The sequence below is a fragment of the Hippichthys cyanospilos genome, chromosome 12, assembly GCF_059441005.1.
Source record: "Hippichthys cyanospilos isolate Australia breed blue-spotted pipefish chromosome 12, RoL_Hcya_1.0, whole genome shotgun sequence".
Taxonomy (NCBI): Eukaryota; Metazoa; Chordata; class Actinopteri; order Syngnathiformes; family Syngnathidae; genus Hippichthys; species Hippichthys cyanospilos.
The window spans coordinates 5899596-5917724 of NC_142380.1; the positions used below are offsets into that span (position 1 = coordinate 5899596).

The window sequence follows — 18129 nt, forward strand, 5'->3', positions numbered from 1 at the left end:
TTGCCCGGATTAATTTTACATTTTGACCCATTTAACAAGTTTGCTAATTCCCGTGTCTGTCTCCTCATCATCATCTTGCGCGTCATCATCCCATCCATCCGTCCAATCCTACTTTTTGCTCTCGTTGTGTCGGGCCACTTAAGAGGATAGAAAGTAAAAAAAAAAAAAAAAGCCAAAGAGCCTTAACATAGGCTAAGTTTGAAGCGCTTGAGAGGATGAAGGGAGATTTGACGGAATCAATCCAGCTGATAGCCTCCCATTGTTAATCACTGAGCGCCACTTGAGAGATGCGCCCGGTGTTAAAAAGTAGCGCTTTGGCGCACGATGGCGAGCGTGACCCCGAGTCGCTTTAGTCGACTTCCGCATGCCACCCGCCGCGGTCAGCTGCCGCAAACGACTCACCAATGACACTGTTTGCTTCTCTTCTTCTTCTCCAATCCACGCGCCACACAACCATCACTTCAGAACCAATAAAACAAATATTTTGCTCAGCAATGACGATGCAAATTTGAAGTCATTTTTTTTTAAATCGACAAAATACTAAGAATCGTAATCTCGCTACGAAGAATAAGATTTCAAGTATTTTGAAATCGTTAAAATAAAAATAAACATAAAATAACTCATTAATGGCATACTCCAAGCGCTACACATTTATAGATAGTATAAAAAAATTATAGATCGATCGATTATCGGCCGGGTCGATACAGTATTTCGAAATCTGACATATATTATATATATATATATATATATATATATATATTGTTTTTTTTAAGATCTTTTCCAGGTTTTTTAGCTATTATATTCTATTTGTGTGGATTAATAAACATGCATTAGGCATTATTCACTTTTTTACAGCAATTTTTACACTTTTACTGCAAATGAATATCGGCTTCAAATATCGGTTATCGGCCTCCTCTACTACTAATAATCGGTATCGGTTCTGAAAAACCATAGATACATAAAAGATACTCGTAGAATATCCGTTAAAAATTTGGAAACACCCTCTAATCTCGCTTCGCACAATTTCAGGTATTTAAATCTTTTGAAATAAAAAAAAACTAACAAAAAAACTCACAGACTGCAAATCCTAAGCGCCACACGTGGGACATTAAAAAAAAAAAAATAAAATACAGAGTATCTACCAAAAAGTTGTAACTTAATAAAAAAGTAACGGACTGCCTGGTTTTTATAACATATAAAAATAAATACATACTCATGGACTACAAATCCTAAGCACTACACCTGTCGACATTATAAAAATAAATAAAATAATAAAAAAATAATAAAAAAATAAATAAAAATCCCTCAAAAGTTTTGAAACAGCCTCAAATCTCACTAATGTATCAAGTATTCATAGCTTTTAAAAATAAATAAATAAAAAAACTAAGCACGTGTCTATAAATTATAATAAAGAACAAAATACACAAAGAATATTCGTCAAAAGTTTGGAAACACCCTTATTCAGTGCTTTTCGCATGATGTACAACTACACAGATCTCAGATTACGACTAAAGCTGCTGACATCATGAAGAAATTATGGAAGGATTTGTGAAACTTTGGCAGTCTAAATCAAATAAATATCGAGCCTATCAAGCGAGTAAAATGAAGCAGTCTGATTTTTTTCCTGCAATTTCGAAAGGCCATTCAGCTATACATTTGAATGAAATTGATTGTTTAGCCATATTTCTAGCTGCATCTTTTTATTGCATCCTATGAAAAAGGCTGAGGGAATTGTATAGCTACACACTGCGTTTCGGTGATTAAAAAAAAATGGTCTTTTAAGACAAATGGAGCGAGTGCAAAAACAAAGGCAGCAACGTGTATTTGCATTCACGCAGCAGGCCGGCAGGCTTTGCTTTGTCCTCCAGCTGGACACGCGCTGAGCAGGAGGGGAAAAAAAAGTTGAATGCGCACGCCGGAGCAGGTGAAGTCTCGTCACGTTAGCAAACGTTAGTTTCAGACCTGCGCTCGGCTCGGACAACAACAAACACTTCCATCCTGACGCTTTTCCTTGACCTTCATATCTGCGCGCTCATTTGGAACGGGAACACCGGGAATAAAATGGAATAAAACTCATTCAATTTCAAACACATATTTTTTTTTCAATCTTTAAAGGGCCAAAACATTTAATCCCAGGTTCTTATACTTTACTTTTTTTCAAGTTTGGCTAAAGGAGGTTTTAAAAATGGCTGTCAGTAGCAGTTTGTAGGATTAAAGTAATCTTTAGGTACTAAATAATGAAATGACTTGAAGTAATTGAAGTACAAGAGTAAATGATTACTTGAGGTCATAGATGCTGACGTTATTGATTACTTTAGATTACTCAAGTGACTCAAGTTTTACTTTAGGTCATACTTACCAAAGTAATTGATAATTTAAGTACTTATGTAATAAAGTGATTTATTATTTTCAATACTATGGTTTATTTGGGCATAAATCCTGAAGTAATTGATTCTGTATGTATTCATACTCAAGCAATAAAGTAATTTAGTTTGATTACTTTAAATACTCATGCACTAGATCCATTTATTACTTTACATTCGAAAGTTTTGCGAATAAGTACTCAAGTAAATGATTACTGTATGTACTCAAGACTAAAGTGAGTCAGTTTGATTACTTTAAGTACTCACACACTAAAATAATTTATTACTTTATATACTAAAGTTACTAGTTACTGTAGTGTATATATATATATATATATATATATATATATATATATATAAATTTAGATTTTTTTGTTTGTTAATGTTAAAAAGGAAATGGGCTTAGGTATATTTATATACTTTTTTATAATAATAATATATAATAATAATATAATAATAATAATAATATAATAATAATCTTAATTATAGTCAGCACGTTAAGTAGGAGGGGGCTTGGCAAAATATAATCATGAAGCAGCGTTTTAATGTAATTGATATGTGTGATGTATAAAATAATTGATTACTTTATTACTTTAGTAGTTAATTAATTGAGTGGCAGCCATTTTCAGACATTCCATTAGCCTTTGAGCTAAAACAAACAAAACAAAACAAAAGAAAATGATTGAAATAAGTCCCTGGAATTTGACATACGGGGGAAAAAGTAAAAATACGTGTTTGGGATTGACTGAGTTAATATGAGACGATGGGCCTCGCCACAAAAATAGGACGTTGTCCACAATAACGTCATGTGAACCCTGCGCGGAAAACAAATGCCATTTTTCCAGTGAACTCCTCCTCTCGCGCTCCATTTAAAAGACGCATGAACGCACGCACGTGTGTACTCTAATGAGCCTTGTACATTATGCCTAATTATGTATTAGGCCGTGTTGGAGGGCTGAACAAAAGCTTTTGAAAGGCACAATTACGTTTGTTGCTTGGTTACCTCGTTAAAAATATACCAAATCAGCGCAGATTATAGTGGGCCAGGATGCACGTGTTCGCCCAAAATGGACAAAATTCAAGTCATTAGGGGGCGGAAAAAAAAAGAAAAAAAAAAGTAGCAGCAGGAAGAGCCTCGATAAAAGGCAAAATGAAAAGATGTTTGTTTGGAAGTGGAAGTGAATTGAGGAAGTACGGCGGGCGCCGGCGCCTATTCACAACGTTCTATGAATTCAATTGGAAGACGGACGAGGGCTCGGTCGGGAAAGCGTCTGGCCCTGAGTGAAGGGGGCGGAGCCAAGTGGCGAGCGATGCGGCCAGTGGCGCTCAATGCACAATGGTGCCCGCCTGGCCTGGCCTGCTCTGGCGCAGGCGGGCGGGCGGGGAGGGGCGGGGCAAATGTGAATGCAACAGATGGCATTTTAAAATGCAGCGCGCATGAAAAGAGACAAAAGAAGAGGATGCGTGTTTACCTGCTGGAGTGCTCCCAGCCGCCCCTCGGTCCGGGCTGTAGTGGCGCGGCTTCATCAGCAGGGACTTCCTCTTGTTGACGGGGGCGCCTCGCCCATCGTCCCGAGCGCCGCGCTTCCCCGGCCACGAGCCGTACGGGCCGCGGGCCGCGAACGGACGCCCGTCGCTCTCGGGGCTCGTCTCGCTCGCCTCCAAGCCGTACCGGATGCTCTCCGCGCTCGAGTCCCGATTGGGCGGTTCTGTCGAGGAAAGATCGGAACGCAAAAGTCACCAAAAGCGCAAAAAGTCAGACTGGCGTCTTTGAACGCTCGCACGTTGATTTCCATCGGGGAATCAAACCCGAAAAGACGCCGTTGTGATTAAAAATGCGCTTGTGGGGTATGTTCAAGATTCAAGATTTAAGAATTTTATTGTCATACGCATGGTAATACCACACAATTAAATTCTCATTCTGTTCACTTCCCCGAGCAGACTACATTCCATAATCGAGCAAATAATAAGGTAGGCAATAAAACAATAACAGTAATAGGGCAGTAATAATGAACCACTAATAAATAGCTACTCATTTATTTATCCATCTGAAGGGGCGACCATTTTGCCACTGGCTGGCAACGGAAAATGACATCACACTTTTTCTGGCCTCATCACTTCTCAAGGTTTGGTCATGTGACGCTGGCAAGATGAGCCGTGATCAATGCCGATGTTGTTTTCAATCAAAATGGCCGCCCCCAAGACGGATTCAAACGGCTTCTCAATTAGTTTTTTGCAAAGCCCCCCCTAGTGAAAAATAAATTCACGCCTCCCCACTTGACATAGTGTCGATAAAGAAAATGATCAATAAAACTTAAAACTAAAAGTATACCTAAAGTTGTCTCTTTTTTAAGATTAAAAATAGAAAAGAAAACAATATATATCCATTTTCAACAAAGGTTAAAAACTTTTTAGAGGGTATATTCAGGTTACATTTTAGTCTGAAACTGAAAAAAATCATTGAAGAGCACATTTAAACTAGAAATATTTTTGAATTACCTGAACCATTTAATGCTGAAAAAAATAAATAAATGTAAATTGATCTGGGACATTTAACACAGGAGCACCAATATTTTAAACATTTAAAGCTGAAGAAACTAGTATAAAAAATTGTCCGGATTTTTTCTTAAATCATCACTTTGGATAATATATGAGAAAAAAATAAACCTGCAAAGTTTTCCCTTTTGTACTTTATTTGTTTTATTTTTCTATAATTAGTTATACATTTTTCATTTGATTGCTTTAATGTAATACAACAAATATGACGTTTCATACGACGGCTCATCTTGCCCGCGTCACATGATTCAGACTCAAAAAAAAGCTGAGCCGTGATTGGTTGTTAGCTAAGCAACAGTGAGGTCATTTTTAGTTGACAGCGAGTGGTAAAATGTATTTCAAAAAGTATTACTATTACATGAACAAATCAAATCAAAGAGAAGGCGTTGAAAGAAGGCACTAGGGAGCTGAAATTTCACCCAGATGGTGGCATCTTGTCAAAGTTCAACATAGCACAACCACTTTGTTTTCACACTACCATAAATGTAAAATCCCTTGGCTAAAATACTGTAAATAGAAAGTGGAAGAATTTGTCCAAAAAAATGGACACAATAGTAACAAGTAGTCCAAGTTACACCAAAATGTTTTCAAAATAAAATTAAAAAGAAGGAGCTTCCCTCCATTTCTGCCCTGGGAAGACGCCAGCCCGAGAAAAAAAGATTGGGCCACTTGACTGACATGAAAAGCTTTTCTTTCAGTCACACGTGTGTGTGTGTGTGTGTGGTCCTCATATTGTTCCATCAATTTCACCGTCTCATGGATAAACCCCAATAATAACAAGAGTACATATCATTTGCTTTTCACGCATCTCAACAAGAAGCCGGCCTCCACAAAAGCCCTCAACGCTTGCGTCATGACATATACGCTTTAGAAGCTTTCAATCACACACACGCAAACACACACACGCAAGTAATTCGCTGCAAAAAGTCTCATCATAAAAAAATATATTCTTACTTTTTGTCCATTGTGCAGCAAAAAAATCTTAGAAAAAGATTGCATATTTCAAGATATTAAATATAGCATTTTCTTATTAATATTGACTTGCTGGAAATATGTAATTTGAGTTAAATTGATATATGTTTACTTAAATGTATTGCATAATATTACAGTCATTGGTCTAATTAAAAAAGATTAAAAAAGAAGGTCTAATTAAGATAGATTTTTGGGATTGTTTTGTTATAAAATGACAGTTTAGCACGGGTACAATTTATTAATTTATTAGTGTATTTTAAGCTACGTTTTGAAAAATTGTACATTTTACTGAGAACTATTTTCTGATTTGCTTTTGCACTCAGGTTATTCTTTGAAAAATTAAAAATGAATCTTGAATTAGGTGTTCTAGGCAAGATTTTTTTTTTTACCCCATTGGCAGATTTTTTTAGTTTTTTATATATATATATATATATAAGTTTTTTAGATTTTTTTTTTTCTAGTTTTTGGTGCGACACTTTTTACAGTGTTTGAGGCATGCGGTGGTGCCGTATTTGAGGCCAACAAAATCATACACAAAATCCACTGCTGGCAAAGTTGGACTGTTAAACCGACACCCCGAAACCCCAATGCAAGATGTGTGTGTGTATGTGTGTGTGTGTGTGTGTGTGATTCACCTGTGCCACACGTTTTGACGCTCTGCTCCTCGCCTTCAGAATCCATCTGTAAATGAAAAAAAAAAAAAAAATCACGAGTACAGCCAATTCCAAAAAAATGATTCATTGCATCACGCTTTTTGGAAGAAACAAGATCTAACCACGTGTACATGAGATATAAAAAGTCTACACACCCCTGTTTCAATGCCAGCTTTTATCATCTAAAAATATGAGACCTAGATAGATCGTTTCCGAAATTTTTTATGAGGCGATCTATAACCCGTATAACTCAAACTTTTTTAAAAAGTACAACCACCTGTTTGCGTAAATGTAAACACCCTCAAATTAAGAATGTGGCTGACAGGAGAAATAATATATACTGTATGGAATTCTCAATTGAAGAGAAATAATATGTCAGAAGAAGTGATGCGTAAACACAAGTAGTTGAGGCAACGCCAGTGTGCTCTTTACATAACATATTTTCCACGCTATAAGGCACACATTCAATTAATTACTTACTTTAAAAGGGTTTTTATATTTAAGGCGCACTGCATTATATGGCACATAGAATAGAAGCTACAGTAGTACCTAGGGTTGCGTTAAGCATCCACTAGATGGAGCTATGCTAAAGGGAAGGTCGACAAAACAAATAATCAGTCAAAGACATTATGAATACGATTAAGACAATCAGAAATTAAGAATAAAGACGATTGGTGGAAAGTACAATGAAGAATGGGAAAAATACATCTTGAACACATGAAAACACCAATACCAAGATAAATCAAGTTTAAAAGTATACAATTAAATGAATGAAATGTTCACTTAAATCTTTTTTAATCAAATTGCAACAAAAACCTTCAAATATGTTGTTTTGTTGGTTTGAAAACATTCTGTGTGCCTTGTTCCCGTATTACTTGCTTCAAAATTAAAATGGAAAAAAAATAAACAGTGTTTTATAAAAACTTTAATTGTAAAAAACACCATTTCTAACTGAAAAACAGGGGTAAAAATTAACGAATTTAAATGGTGATTAAGTTATTTTATTTATTCGTCCCCCCAAAATGAAGACTTGAGGTTTATGCGCTGTATAAGGCGCACCGGATTATAAGGCGCACAGTCAGCTTCTGAGAAAACTGAAAACTTTTAGGTGCGCCTTATAGTGCGGAAAACACCGTATTATTCTTTTCCTACAAAACAACTTTATCACACCTGAATGCCGGCGTGTAAAATGTCTTTGTCGTTCACTATTCCATGATCATTTCGACCCATTTTCACCCGGTATAAACGAATGAAACCCAAAAAGGGCGGGCCAAAGTGTCAAGAAGTTGAGCGCGTCACGTTACCTGCTGGAGTGGACCCAAAAACAAAACAAACAAAAAAAAAAAAAAAGCAAAAGTTAGGAAAAGGTGAGGACAAACGGAATTAGAGAAAATAATGACACGAAAGTACGTTTGGGCCGTACGTGTGCGTTTTGGGCAAAATAGTGGCAGAAAGCCGGCGGCTCCCAAATAAAAGCTATTACAGATAATTATCGCGGGCTGATGGCGGCGAATGGCGGTCAGCGGCCGGCCCGCCGAAGGCGTGAGTCACAGGATGCGGCGGTAATGGCAAACATGACTCCTCTCTCTGGTTTGCTGTTATGATTGAAGGCGCTGACCTGTCATCCATTTCTAATAGGGGAGCAGGTGTGGCAGTGATGGACCTTAATTCCCTTTAATCAAGCTTTTTATGTGGCGCACTCCCAGGTCTTGCCGGCCGGTAATGGCTTCATTACTTTTGATGACTGCCGCCTATTCAGACAAACAACTCCCAAACACTATACATTAGCTGCAGGAAAAATGAATGTCGCTCGTTAGTTTGCCACACTTTTGCCCCGCGCGTGACGGAGACGTCGGTCCCGTGCGAAGGTGACGCCGAACAGCGATGTTATTAGTAGTTTTTGGGATTTTACAAAATGTTGCTTTTTAATGTGTGTGTGAATATGAATGATGTCGATGTGTTATGAGCAAAATATTTAGAAAAAAGATTCTGGGAAGATGCAAGGTTATGAATTATATATTTTTTGTCAATAAATTATAGCACTGAACATGTTTTTCTTTACTTAATCCATATTTTCAGATCTAATATACATTCATGTCCGCTCAATTCTGTGAAATTTGCGATGACCCGTTTCATGTGAAAATGAGGTGCATTTTATTCCAATTGAATTAATTTTTTCCTGAACATGTGTCAAATTCCAGTCCACAAGAGCCGGTATTCTGCATATTTTCCAACCTTCACCCGATTCATATGATCGGGATGAGTCTCAAGTTCCTACAGCGCTTGCTAATTAGCTAATCATTAGAATCAAGTGTGCTGGGGGGGGGGGGGCAAAATCGAAAAACGTATAGTATACCGGCCCTCGAGGACTGGAGTTTGATATTTAGGGTTTAAAACAAAAACAACAATAACCAAGTGCATCAAATTGACTGAAATAATAATAAACAAAGACGCAACTTCTCATTTCGTTGAAATTAAACTTCACATGGCCCGCCCCACATTACTAGAAGGACCGATGTAAAAAAATGTCCTTCTAATTCCGATTGAATTTATTTTCTCCCCATCATATTAAATCACCTTCCATGAACTGTTTATTTAAAAAAAAAAAAGTACATTACGTAAAACTCAAACGATCATGTCCCTATAACTGCTCTTTCCTCCAATTTATATTTTCTGTCTTATTTACCTTTGCTGGTTGTTTGGAGGACGCTGTGTTGGAAAAGATGCCAGCTTCACACTGGCCTCCCTTGTCCACGTTTGTCTTGTCTCTCACCAGACGCTCACGTGCTTCATTCCCTGCATTTAAAACACATGCATTCACCGTGAGAAGAGATCAAAACGAAAAAAAAATAGGTAAGGAGTTTTTACAAAAATCAGGGCTATGTCACTAAAAACGGAAATTGAGACATTGATATATTCTAATCCTTCACTTACTTTCATATTAGATAAAGTATGATGAGATCACAGTAGTTTGAATGTGGCCAATTTCTGAGAAAAATGCATTTGAAGTATTGGTACATTCATATTGGTAATGTCCAGGGCAAGCAGTACCTTCGTTAAAAAAAAAAAAAAAAAAATGCAGGTAAAGGCGTCATCTGGTAATATCAAAACAAATGATATTGGGAAAACGAAAAAAAAACTGTTGCTACTTGTGTGTATATTTAAACGTCAAATTATCATGGGAAATTTGATTCGTGTCAATTCAAATACGATTTGCCATTTGGTGTGTCCAAGCCGTGACCAGAAGATTTGATCGTGCAAATTAACCGAAATACATTTGACCACACTAAGAAAAAAACATTTGATGACATTTTGCTGGTCCAACATACTTTTTTTTTCTCAACAATACAAACAACAATACACAATAACCAGGAATCACTCACACATGACAGAATGACGCCATTCTAAACCTAAAACATTATATTATTATATAATATGCTTGCTTGCTGTCGAAAGCGGATATAAATTACAAAAGGAGACCCCGGAACTGATTGTTAATGACATTTGAATTATTCTCCGATGTTCGGATGACATAATGATCTGCCATGTCATGAAGTGAGGTGAGGAAGAGCTCTATATATATATATATATATATATATATATATATATATATATATATATATATATATATATATATATATATAATTTTTTGCAGATGAAATTGCTTGCTTGTGGGGAATCAAAAAGATCCGAGAGGGAAAACACGCGGGAGAACAATGACGACATTCTGCCCGCCTCACTTCACAGATCTTATTATGGAATTATTTATTTGCGTTAGCTTTTGGGTGAAGGGAGGAAAAAACGTCTTAATTATAGCTCACAGAGGGGGGAGGGGGGGGAATTAGGGGAAAAAAGGGAAAGGCGGGGGGGGTGAAGGGAGGGGTATTCACTGAGGATTCATTAGCATATGAAAAAAGACTCATGACTATTTGAGTTGGTTCTTCATCTGCTGAATCATATTTATGCGCCCCCCCCCCCCTTACATAGAGACAAATGAGGCTCCTCCGAGGACACTTTGGGTCTCGGCGGCTGATCTTGTCTGCGTTCATCCTTGAGCCCACCCCCCCTCGCCCCATCTGCTCCATTCCCAGCACAGAGGGGCGAAGGGGGCGCGCCTGGGGAAGGAGGTGGGGTCCGGCGGTCATGAATAAGCATGGCCCGCCGCTATTAGCAGCCCATCCCAGAAGCGCTGAAAAACGGCAAAATCTGACGCCGCTCGCATCCTTTTTCCTGTTATTAGCGTTCTGGTTATTATTGTTATTATTACTCGGTCGTCGGTAGAGTGCGCAGCTGCCGGCGAGCGTATCCGGCGCTGACCTTGAGTCGGGCGGCCCTCCCGCTTATCCCGGCCCTTGTGGCGTAATTAACGCGGCGGCTATTGTGATGGAGTACGGCCGCAAGTTTTTTTCTTTTTTTTTTTTTCCAGAGCGGGGCCGTGATTGGAGCAGATTTGCAAATGTCAGTGCGGCGACGGTTCCTGATGAGATTGCAATAGGGAGCCTCCTTCTCTTCACCTGGTTCCAGCGCTATCGTAGTGAATTATAGGCGACGGATGGCTCCTCTGCGCAAGGTCGCTATCTGCCAACCCCCCCACTTGTTTTTGTTTCCCCTTCTCCAAAGGCGGCGATCGCGAGGGGTTAAAAAAGGGGGGAATGGATTTAATTATGGAATGAATGGAATTATAATGCGCCCGCAGCAAGTTTTCCTCCTTATTTATTAAAGCAGCTGATGGGCCAGGTTTGATGAGCCACTTCTGGCATAATTGAGTCATCACACAAAGAGGCCTCCTCGCATTCAGAGTGCTTTTATCAGCGGCAAACAGACCTGATTACTGGCAATTACACTCTGATCTAGGGGAGGAAGGAGCAGGGGGGGAGGGGGGGGAGTGCGGCGTGCACGGGCTAACTTGGGTGGCTTTTCACATTACCCCGCGAATCATTTTCACATTCATTTGACATGCTAAGTGTTTCTGTTTATGTGGAAGAAAGGGCGAGCCGTAGACAATTCACTTTCATATTTCCTTGTAATGGAGGTCGGGCTTGATCTCATTTGGCCTCTGGGAAACGTCGCAGCGGGGTGAGCAAATTTGGCGGCGGGCGGGCGGGCGTGTCCTCGCTACGTACGGCACGATCGGGACGGTTAGCGGTTGAAGCGTTTTTACCCTCCTCACATCAATGTCATTGCCAAAAATTGGATCCTGGGAGTCATTCTTGCACTACGATCTGCTTGGTGCTGATGATCGCGAATGTTAACTCTTTCAGTGTAATAATAAATTGAAATAACAATTATGAATAATACAATTCTGGTCAAATACGTTTTTTTATGGAGTGTAGCTGACCCCCTTGACGAATGCTTACCTAATATAAGCCAATTGAGCACTGTAGTGATAACTGTGACCATTGGATGGCAGTGTTTCCACACTTACAATACAGCTATTACCTACATCAATTCTAACTGAAGAATGAAAGTCAAGCTTTCATATGGCAACACTCATATTTACATAAACAGAGCACACAATAATCTGTCGGCCGTGAAAAATATGTGAAAATGCTAAATATACTGGCCCGCTAGTGGTTTCTTTTTCCGATAACTTGGCACATATAGAGTTAACCAAAATACACGTATAGCGAAAAAAATATATTTTTCTACCTTTCCATCAAATTCTTAAGCATTGTAAATGCTAAGCACATACACACATGACACCTTCTTTACGCATCATGCCAAATATGGAGAAGCTGGACCGTCAGGTCTAATTGGAAGATTATCAGGATCCAAGTTGATCTTTGGTATCCTGAGACTGAATTTTCACCCCAGTAACAGATGCCAATCATAAACATTAAGTGGGCTAGATACACTAAGACGGTCGATGCAAGCTTCAGATCAAAATCAGCGCGTGTCCGATTATCAAATGCCTCCAAAAGATAATCCAGATGTGCCCATCCAACCACAGACATCATGTGATCCCAAGTGTCGGTGATTTTCCCGCACCAGAGCGCTAGCAATTTATAGCTAGCAAAGCGCTCATAATGCTAAACATAAAATCAAGTACACACAAACTGATCATCTGACCTTGATCAGTCAACAAAAACACAACAAAAACATTTATATATATCTATATATATATATACTGAGAGAGAGAAAGATATATATTGATATAGATAAAGATATAGATCTATTGGTAACGCAAATCTGAAATGAGTGAAATGAAATAAGTGGAGCACTTCCTAAAGCTGCTCTGGTTCTCCTTTAACGACAGATGGCGGACTATATTTGTTAAGCACTGTATACGATTTCAAAGACAGATGGTCGTTGATATCAATTAGACATTAAAGCAAATTGTTTTCTAATCTAATCTAATGACATTTAAAAGGATGCATTACAATTGTTTTTTTTTCCAAATCAAGCAGAAATATGGCATATTCCGTATTTTCTTGCTAGATTATATATTGCGACTCCAAGATAATGGTTATATGTTTTGCTTTATTGCTTAATCTTTAAAATGGCATGAATACAATCAATCTTTTTTTTTTTCATTTGTCACCAAAAGAATATGTAAATATATTTATGGAATCATTTATTCCCCCAAATCCCACTCATTATTTATTTTGGTTTTGGTAGAAATTTGGCACTGGAACAGAAATTTGCTCTCAATATCACATCACCCAACATTGCTTTTGAAATTAATATCGATGAAGTTATCCATCCACTCCCAATCACGGGATAATTGCATATTCATAATGACGCATTAAGTGCAGTGTCAGTATCGTTTGTGCACCTGAGTGCACTTTTTGGAAGCATCAGCAACGAACTTGCTTTAGGCTGAAAAGTACATTGCGATACATATGTATATGCATAGCCTTGTTTCCTGTCAAATTTAACTCATTCAATCCCAAAGACGTATTTTTACGTTTTTTACGAAAAGGAAAAGGAAGGAAATACGCAACTGTAATAGTTTTTGATAAGAAAGCTTTTGATCTTTACATTTCACATCAAAGGGTAAGCATTGGAAGAAGACACCAGGGAGCTGAAATTTCACCCAGATGGTGACAAGTCAAACCTCAACATAGCACAATTATCATTCTACCAGGAGTGTGCCATCCCTTGTGCAATATTTGGTCTAATATTTTGATCTTTACATCAAAAATATTTCACACGAAAGGGAAAGGATTGAAAGACACTCGCAGCTGAAAATTCACCCAAATGGTGATGTCAAATTTCAACATGCAACCACAATTTTAAACCTTGTGTAGTATCTTGTGCAATCTTTTGATCCTTACATCAAAAGCATTTCACATCATAGAGAAAGCACTGAAAGAAGGCGCCAGGGAGCTGAAAATTTACCCAGATGGTGACAACATGTCAACTTTCAACATGTCACGAACACAATTTTAACCCTTGTGCTGTATCTTATCCAATCGTATTATCTTTACATCCAAGGCATTTCACATCATAGAGAAAGCATTGAAAGAAGGCACTAGGGATCTGAAAATTCACCCATATGGTGACAACATGTCAAATTTCAACATGCCATGACCACAACTTTAACCCTTGTGCAGTATCTTGTCCAATCCTTTGATCGTTACATCCAAGGCATTTCACAACATACAGAAAGCATTGAAAGAAGGCACCAGGGAGCTGAAAATTCACCCAGATGGTGACAACATGTCAAATTTCAAAGTCACAACCAAAATTTTCAACCTTGTGTAGTATCTTGTCCACTCCTTCGATCTTTACATCGAAAGGATTTCACATCAAATGGAAAGCACTGAAAGAAGACACTCGGGACCTGAAAATTCACCCAGATGATGAGAACATGTCGAATTTCAACAGAGCATGACCACTTAGATATCACACTACCTTGATTGTGTCATCCTTTGGCGAAAAACAACACAAAAACGGTCTAAAAACCTCATAGACCTCAAATTTCGGATCTGCCCTGAAGTAATCATCAGCACAAGGAGGACAATATTGCTCCATTTCACAAGGTTTTCCAATGCGTTTTGATGTACTATTTTTGATCCCTTCACCACAAGCGAGTGATCTTTGAAATCTTTCAACGGCGTCGTCACCTGTGATTTTTTTTTTCTTCTTCTTTTCAGGATAATTTCTCGCAGTCGTCCAACAGGACAGCCCCTCGGCTCTTCCTTCTGCCAAGGAGGACTTTCAAATGGCCGCTCTAAGACAGAGCGGCTTCAGTAAGAGGAGGCCAATGGGCAAGTTCTTTGCAGACAATTAGGATGGAGGGCGGCTTCAAGGGTTTGCTGCGATGGCACGGCTACAGGGAAAAGTTGCGTCTGGAGCCGCTTAGCACGCATCCCAATCAAAGAGTCAGATGGCCACACCTTTGCCGCGCGTGCCCATTTGGGCCAATCTTGTCATGGCGTTCCAAAGTCACTCCCTCTAAATTGAGTTCACACGGGCGGCGCCCAGTACCGAGCCTTTCTTCCGACATCAGACGTCCGATCGCTGCCTTTTTTTTTTTTTTTTTGACCGTATTTGGTCTGCTTTGAGTTTACCCGTCGCACGACGACAGCCTGTTTTATTCGCCCCTTTCAAGCCCGTTAATGGCGGGTCTAATAAAATTAGCATCTTCTGGGCGCATCAATGGCCGAGCGGATCGCCGGAACCTTTTGCCAAGGCGCTCTCGGGCTACTTGCGATCTTTGAATGCTGTTGTCGACATGCTTTTGCCTAATTTGGGGACAGGTGTTGGGGGAAAAACAAGTTCCAGGCCCGCGGTGGAACAATAGGCCCGGGGAGGCTCCTATTTTATTTTTTTTTTCCCTTTGGCGTGAATGCCACCAGGTGGTCCCCGAACGGGAGGCGCGGAGGAGCCGTTCCGCTTAATCCTCCCCCGTGTACAAAAGGCAGGTCTCCCCGTGCGAAAAAGAAGAAAAAGTTGTCTGCGAAAGGACTCGGCGATTTCTAATCACATCGCGCTGAAGTGAACAGCTCGCTCGGCAGCTGTACTTTTCCCAGGGTTAATTACCTTTCACTGCGCTCTCTAAATGAGTCAGCTGTTCCTGTCATTAAACAAGTCCACGCACACACGCGCGCGCGCGCACGAAACACGCGCACGAGCTCTCGCCACCGCAGGCGACATGATGTTGATGTATATTTACGCCCCGGAGACTGACATTAACCCCAAACACAGAGGAGCAACAACCGATCGAAAGCCCGCCCACTGACCTTCTACTCCAATAAGATTGGCACCATTGACCCACTTTACAAACGCTTTTAATCCTCAAAAAGAACATTTTAGGCCTTCTGCACAAAGTCTTCAAAAGTACATTACAATTAAGCATCCTCCATGTTGAGAGGAAACAGCAACATTTGTGCAAAAATTTGACTTTTTTTTTTTAAATGCCCCTCAAAAGTGCTCCTAATCCTTAAATAAAACGTTTTAGGCCTTTTGCATGAAGTCTTTCAAAGTACATCCAAATTAGACATCCTCCATGTCAGGAGGAAAAATTAAAATTCACCCAAAATGGGAATTTTCCCTTGTTTTTGTTTACCTGAAAAAAAAGACGTAAAAAGTGCCATAATAAAGGTAGCAGTAACTGTGGTAACTCATTCCATCCCAAACACATATTTTACATTTTTCCCGAAGTATGGTCAAAAATGGCTGGTAGAAGGTAATTGATTACTTTGGGTAATTAAGAACTCAAGTAATCAATTATTGAGTTATATGAGGCCTTCTGCGTGAATTCTTCAGAAGAACATTAAATGTTGAGAAGAAACAGGAAAATTTGCCTCAAATTAGAAACTTCCTTTTTATTTAACCTGAAAAAATACCCCCCAAAATGTCCCGACATTGCAGGTGAAACAAGACCAACACGAATGATATTTTACCTATAGTTTGACTTTATAACATAATGCTAATAAGTACATCACATGATTTTTAACCATCCTAAAAACATATTTTTACATTTTTTAAAGTGCAGACTTAAGTTTTAAATTTCTTTCCAAATTATTTTACTAATATTGTACTGTAGAAGGTGATCAGTTACTTTGGGTAATTAAGAACTAAAAAAATCAACTATTTAGATATTTAAGAACAAAAGTGAGCATTACGAAAATTAAGATTCACGCCTTTAAAAAAAGACCAAGAGTTTCATCTTGCAATGTATTATTGTACTAGTCATTTACCAAGCGTTACATGTGATCAGGTTTCCCGTACAGCAATAAAAACAACATACATTATCAGTTTAAAAAAAAAAAAAAACCTCCTTAAAATGTTCTACATTCATGTTTATGCTTTTTATCCCCAATATCAAAATTGTGTCCCCACAATGCATGAAAAGTGGGCACTCCTTTTGGTAATTACTACGATCAATAACAACAATTTACTTTATGGTAAATAGAAAAAAAAAATCTTAACTTCACGCTCTAAGAGAAAATTACATACACAAAGACAATTTTTGTCTGAAGAATGTACCCGTTAGGCTCTTTCCCTTCGTGTCCCTGTCCTGAGTGTTATGTAAACTTCCACATTCTCAAATTGTGCAGGAAAACACACATTACATTAAAAAATTACAACGTCAATTACAAAAAAAGCTGAACTTTTTAAAGGATCTTAGTTTTGTTTTCAATGCACGTTAAAATGATGTGTCCCCATGTCACAGGAATAAAACGGTTTAACTACTTGCCCAATGCTTATGCTAGCGTTAGCCGCATCAACACCAATATTAACTATAACATTTAAAAAAAAAGTATTTTGTTCATTTGATTATTAGTTGTTTAATTTCAATAAATAGGTAAATGTTTTCCAGATATCCTTCATTTTTTTTCTCTTGTGAGGTAGATAATCAAAACACTCCAAGCATCTGCTCCCTGTCCGGAACTTTTGTCCGATTTCAGAATCCTCTGTGCCCCTCGAGTCAAAACGTTTTCCCACCCCTGTATTAAACCCTGCTATAAATCAATTACCGATTTTTCCGAGCCCTATTCCCAGTGAATACGGAGAATCTACTATACATACACTCGTACAATGACAATAAGGCGTTCTATCCTAAAAACAAAGCACCCCAAAATTCACCAATTTATGTTTTATGCCCGCAACAGATAACTGGTCCAAAAAACGGATTCTTGAGTCTAACGCACCACCAATACGTCAAACTTCGATACTTTCGCTTTTTGGTCGCAAAAGTAAGAAACCTGCACTCTATTTGATCCATCACTTTTCAGGATTGTTAATGATCTTAGATTACACCGCATAAGGAGGATCGTGTAGATGGCATAGATGTAAATTTGGGGGTCATTTTTGCCACTGTATGCAGAAATCCCTTGGCCACCTGGATTACAAACTCAAGTCCTTTAACTCATGCCAGTATAAATCCGTGTTAACTGGGATTTACCTCTGGCATATGAATTCTCAATCTGCGTAAGCTTTGTTTGGAATGAGTGGAACATAAGTCTTTTACACGGCAAAGGATGCCCACTGCTCAAGTCGTTATTTTGCGCGCAAAACAAAAAACACAAGAAGGGACGGCATTTACGCGAAGCGACGCTTTACGCCGACATTTTGCGCTGTCCGTCGTCGAGCAAGACAGAGCAGATCTTCGATAAGAAGATAATGATAAAATC

The 18129-nt window shown here is 38.7% G+C and overlaps 1 protein-coding gene across 1 annotated transcript in view; it reads right to left on the minus strand.

Annotated features, from left to right (window-relative positions):
- Positions 1–18129, minus strand: part of st18 (ST18 C2H2C-type zinc finger transcription factor) — a 70017-nt gene that overhangs the window by 23541 nt on the left and 28347 nt on the right. The window contains exons 4-6 of the mRNA XM_088429531.1: positions 9231–9340; positions 6527–6572; positions 3836–4072 (exon numbers count right to left, since the gene is read on the minus strand). Coding sequence (XP_088285657.1) covers positions 3836–4072; positions 6527–6572; positions 9231–9340 — 393 coding nt within the window. The remainder of the gene's footprint in view (positions 1–3835; positions 4073–6526; positions 6573–9230; positions 9341–18129) is intronic.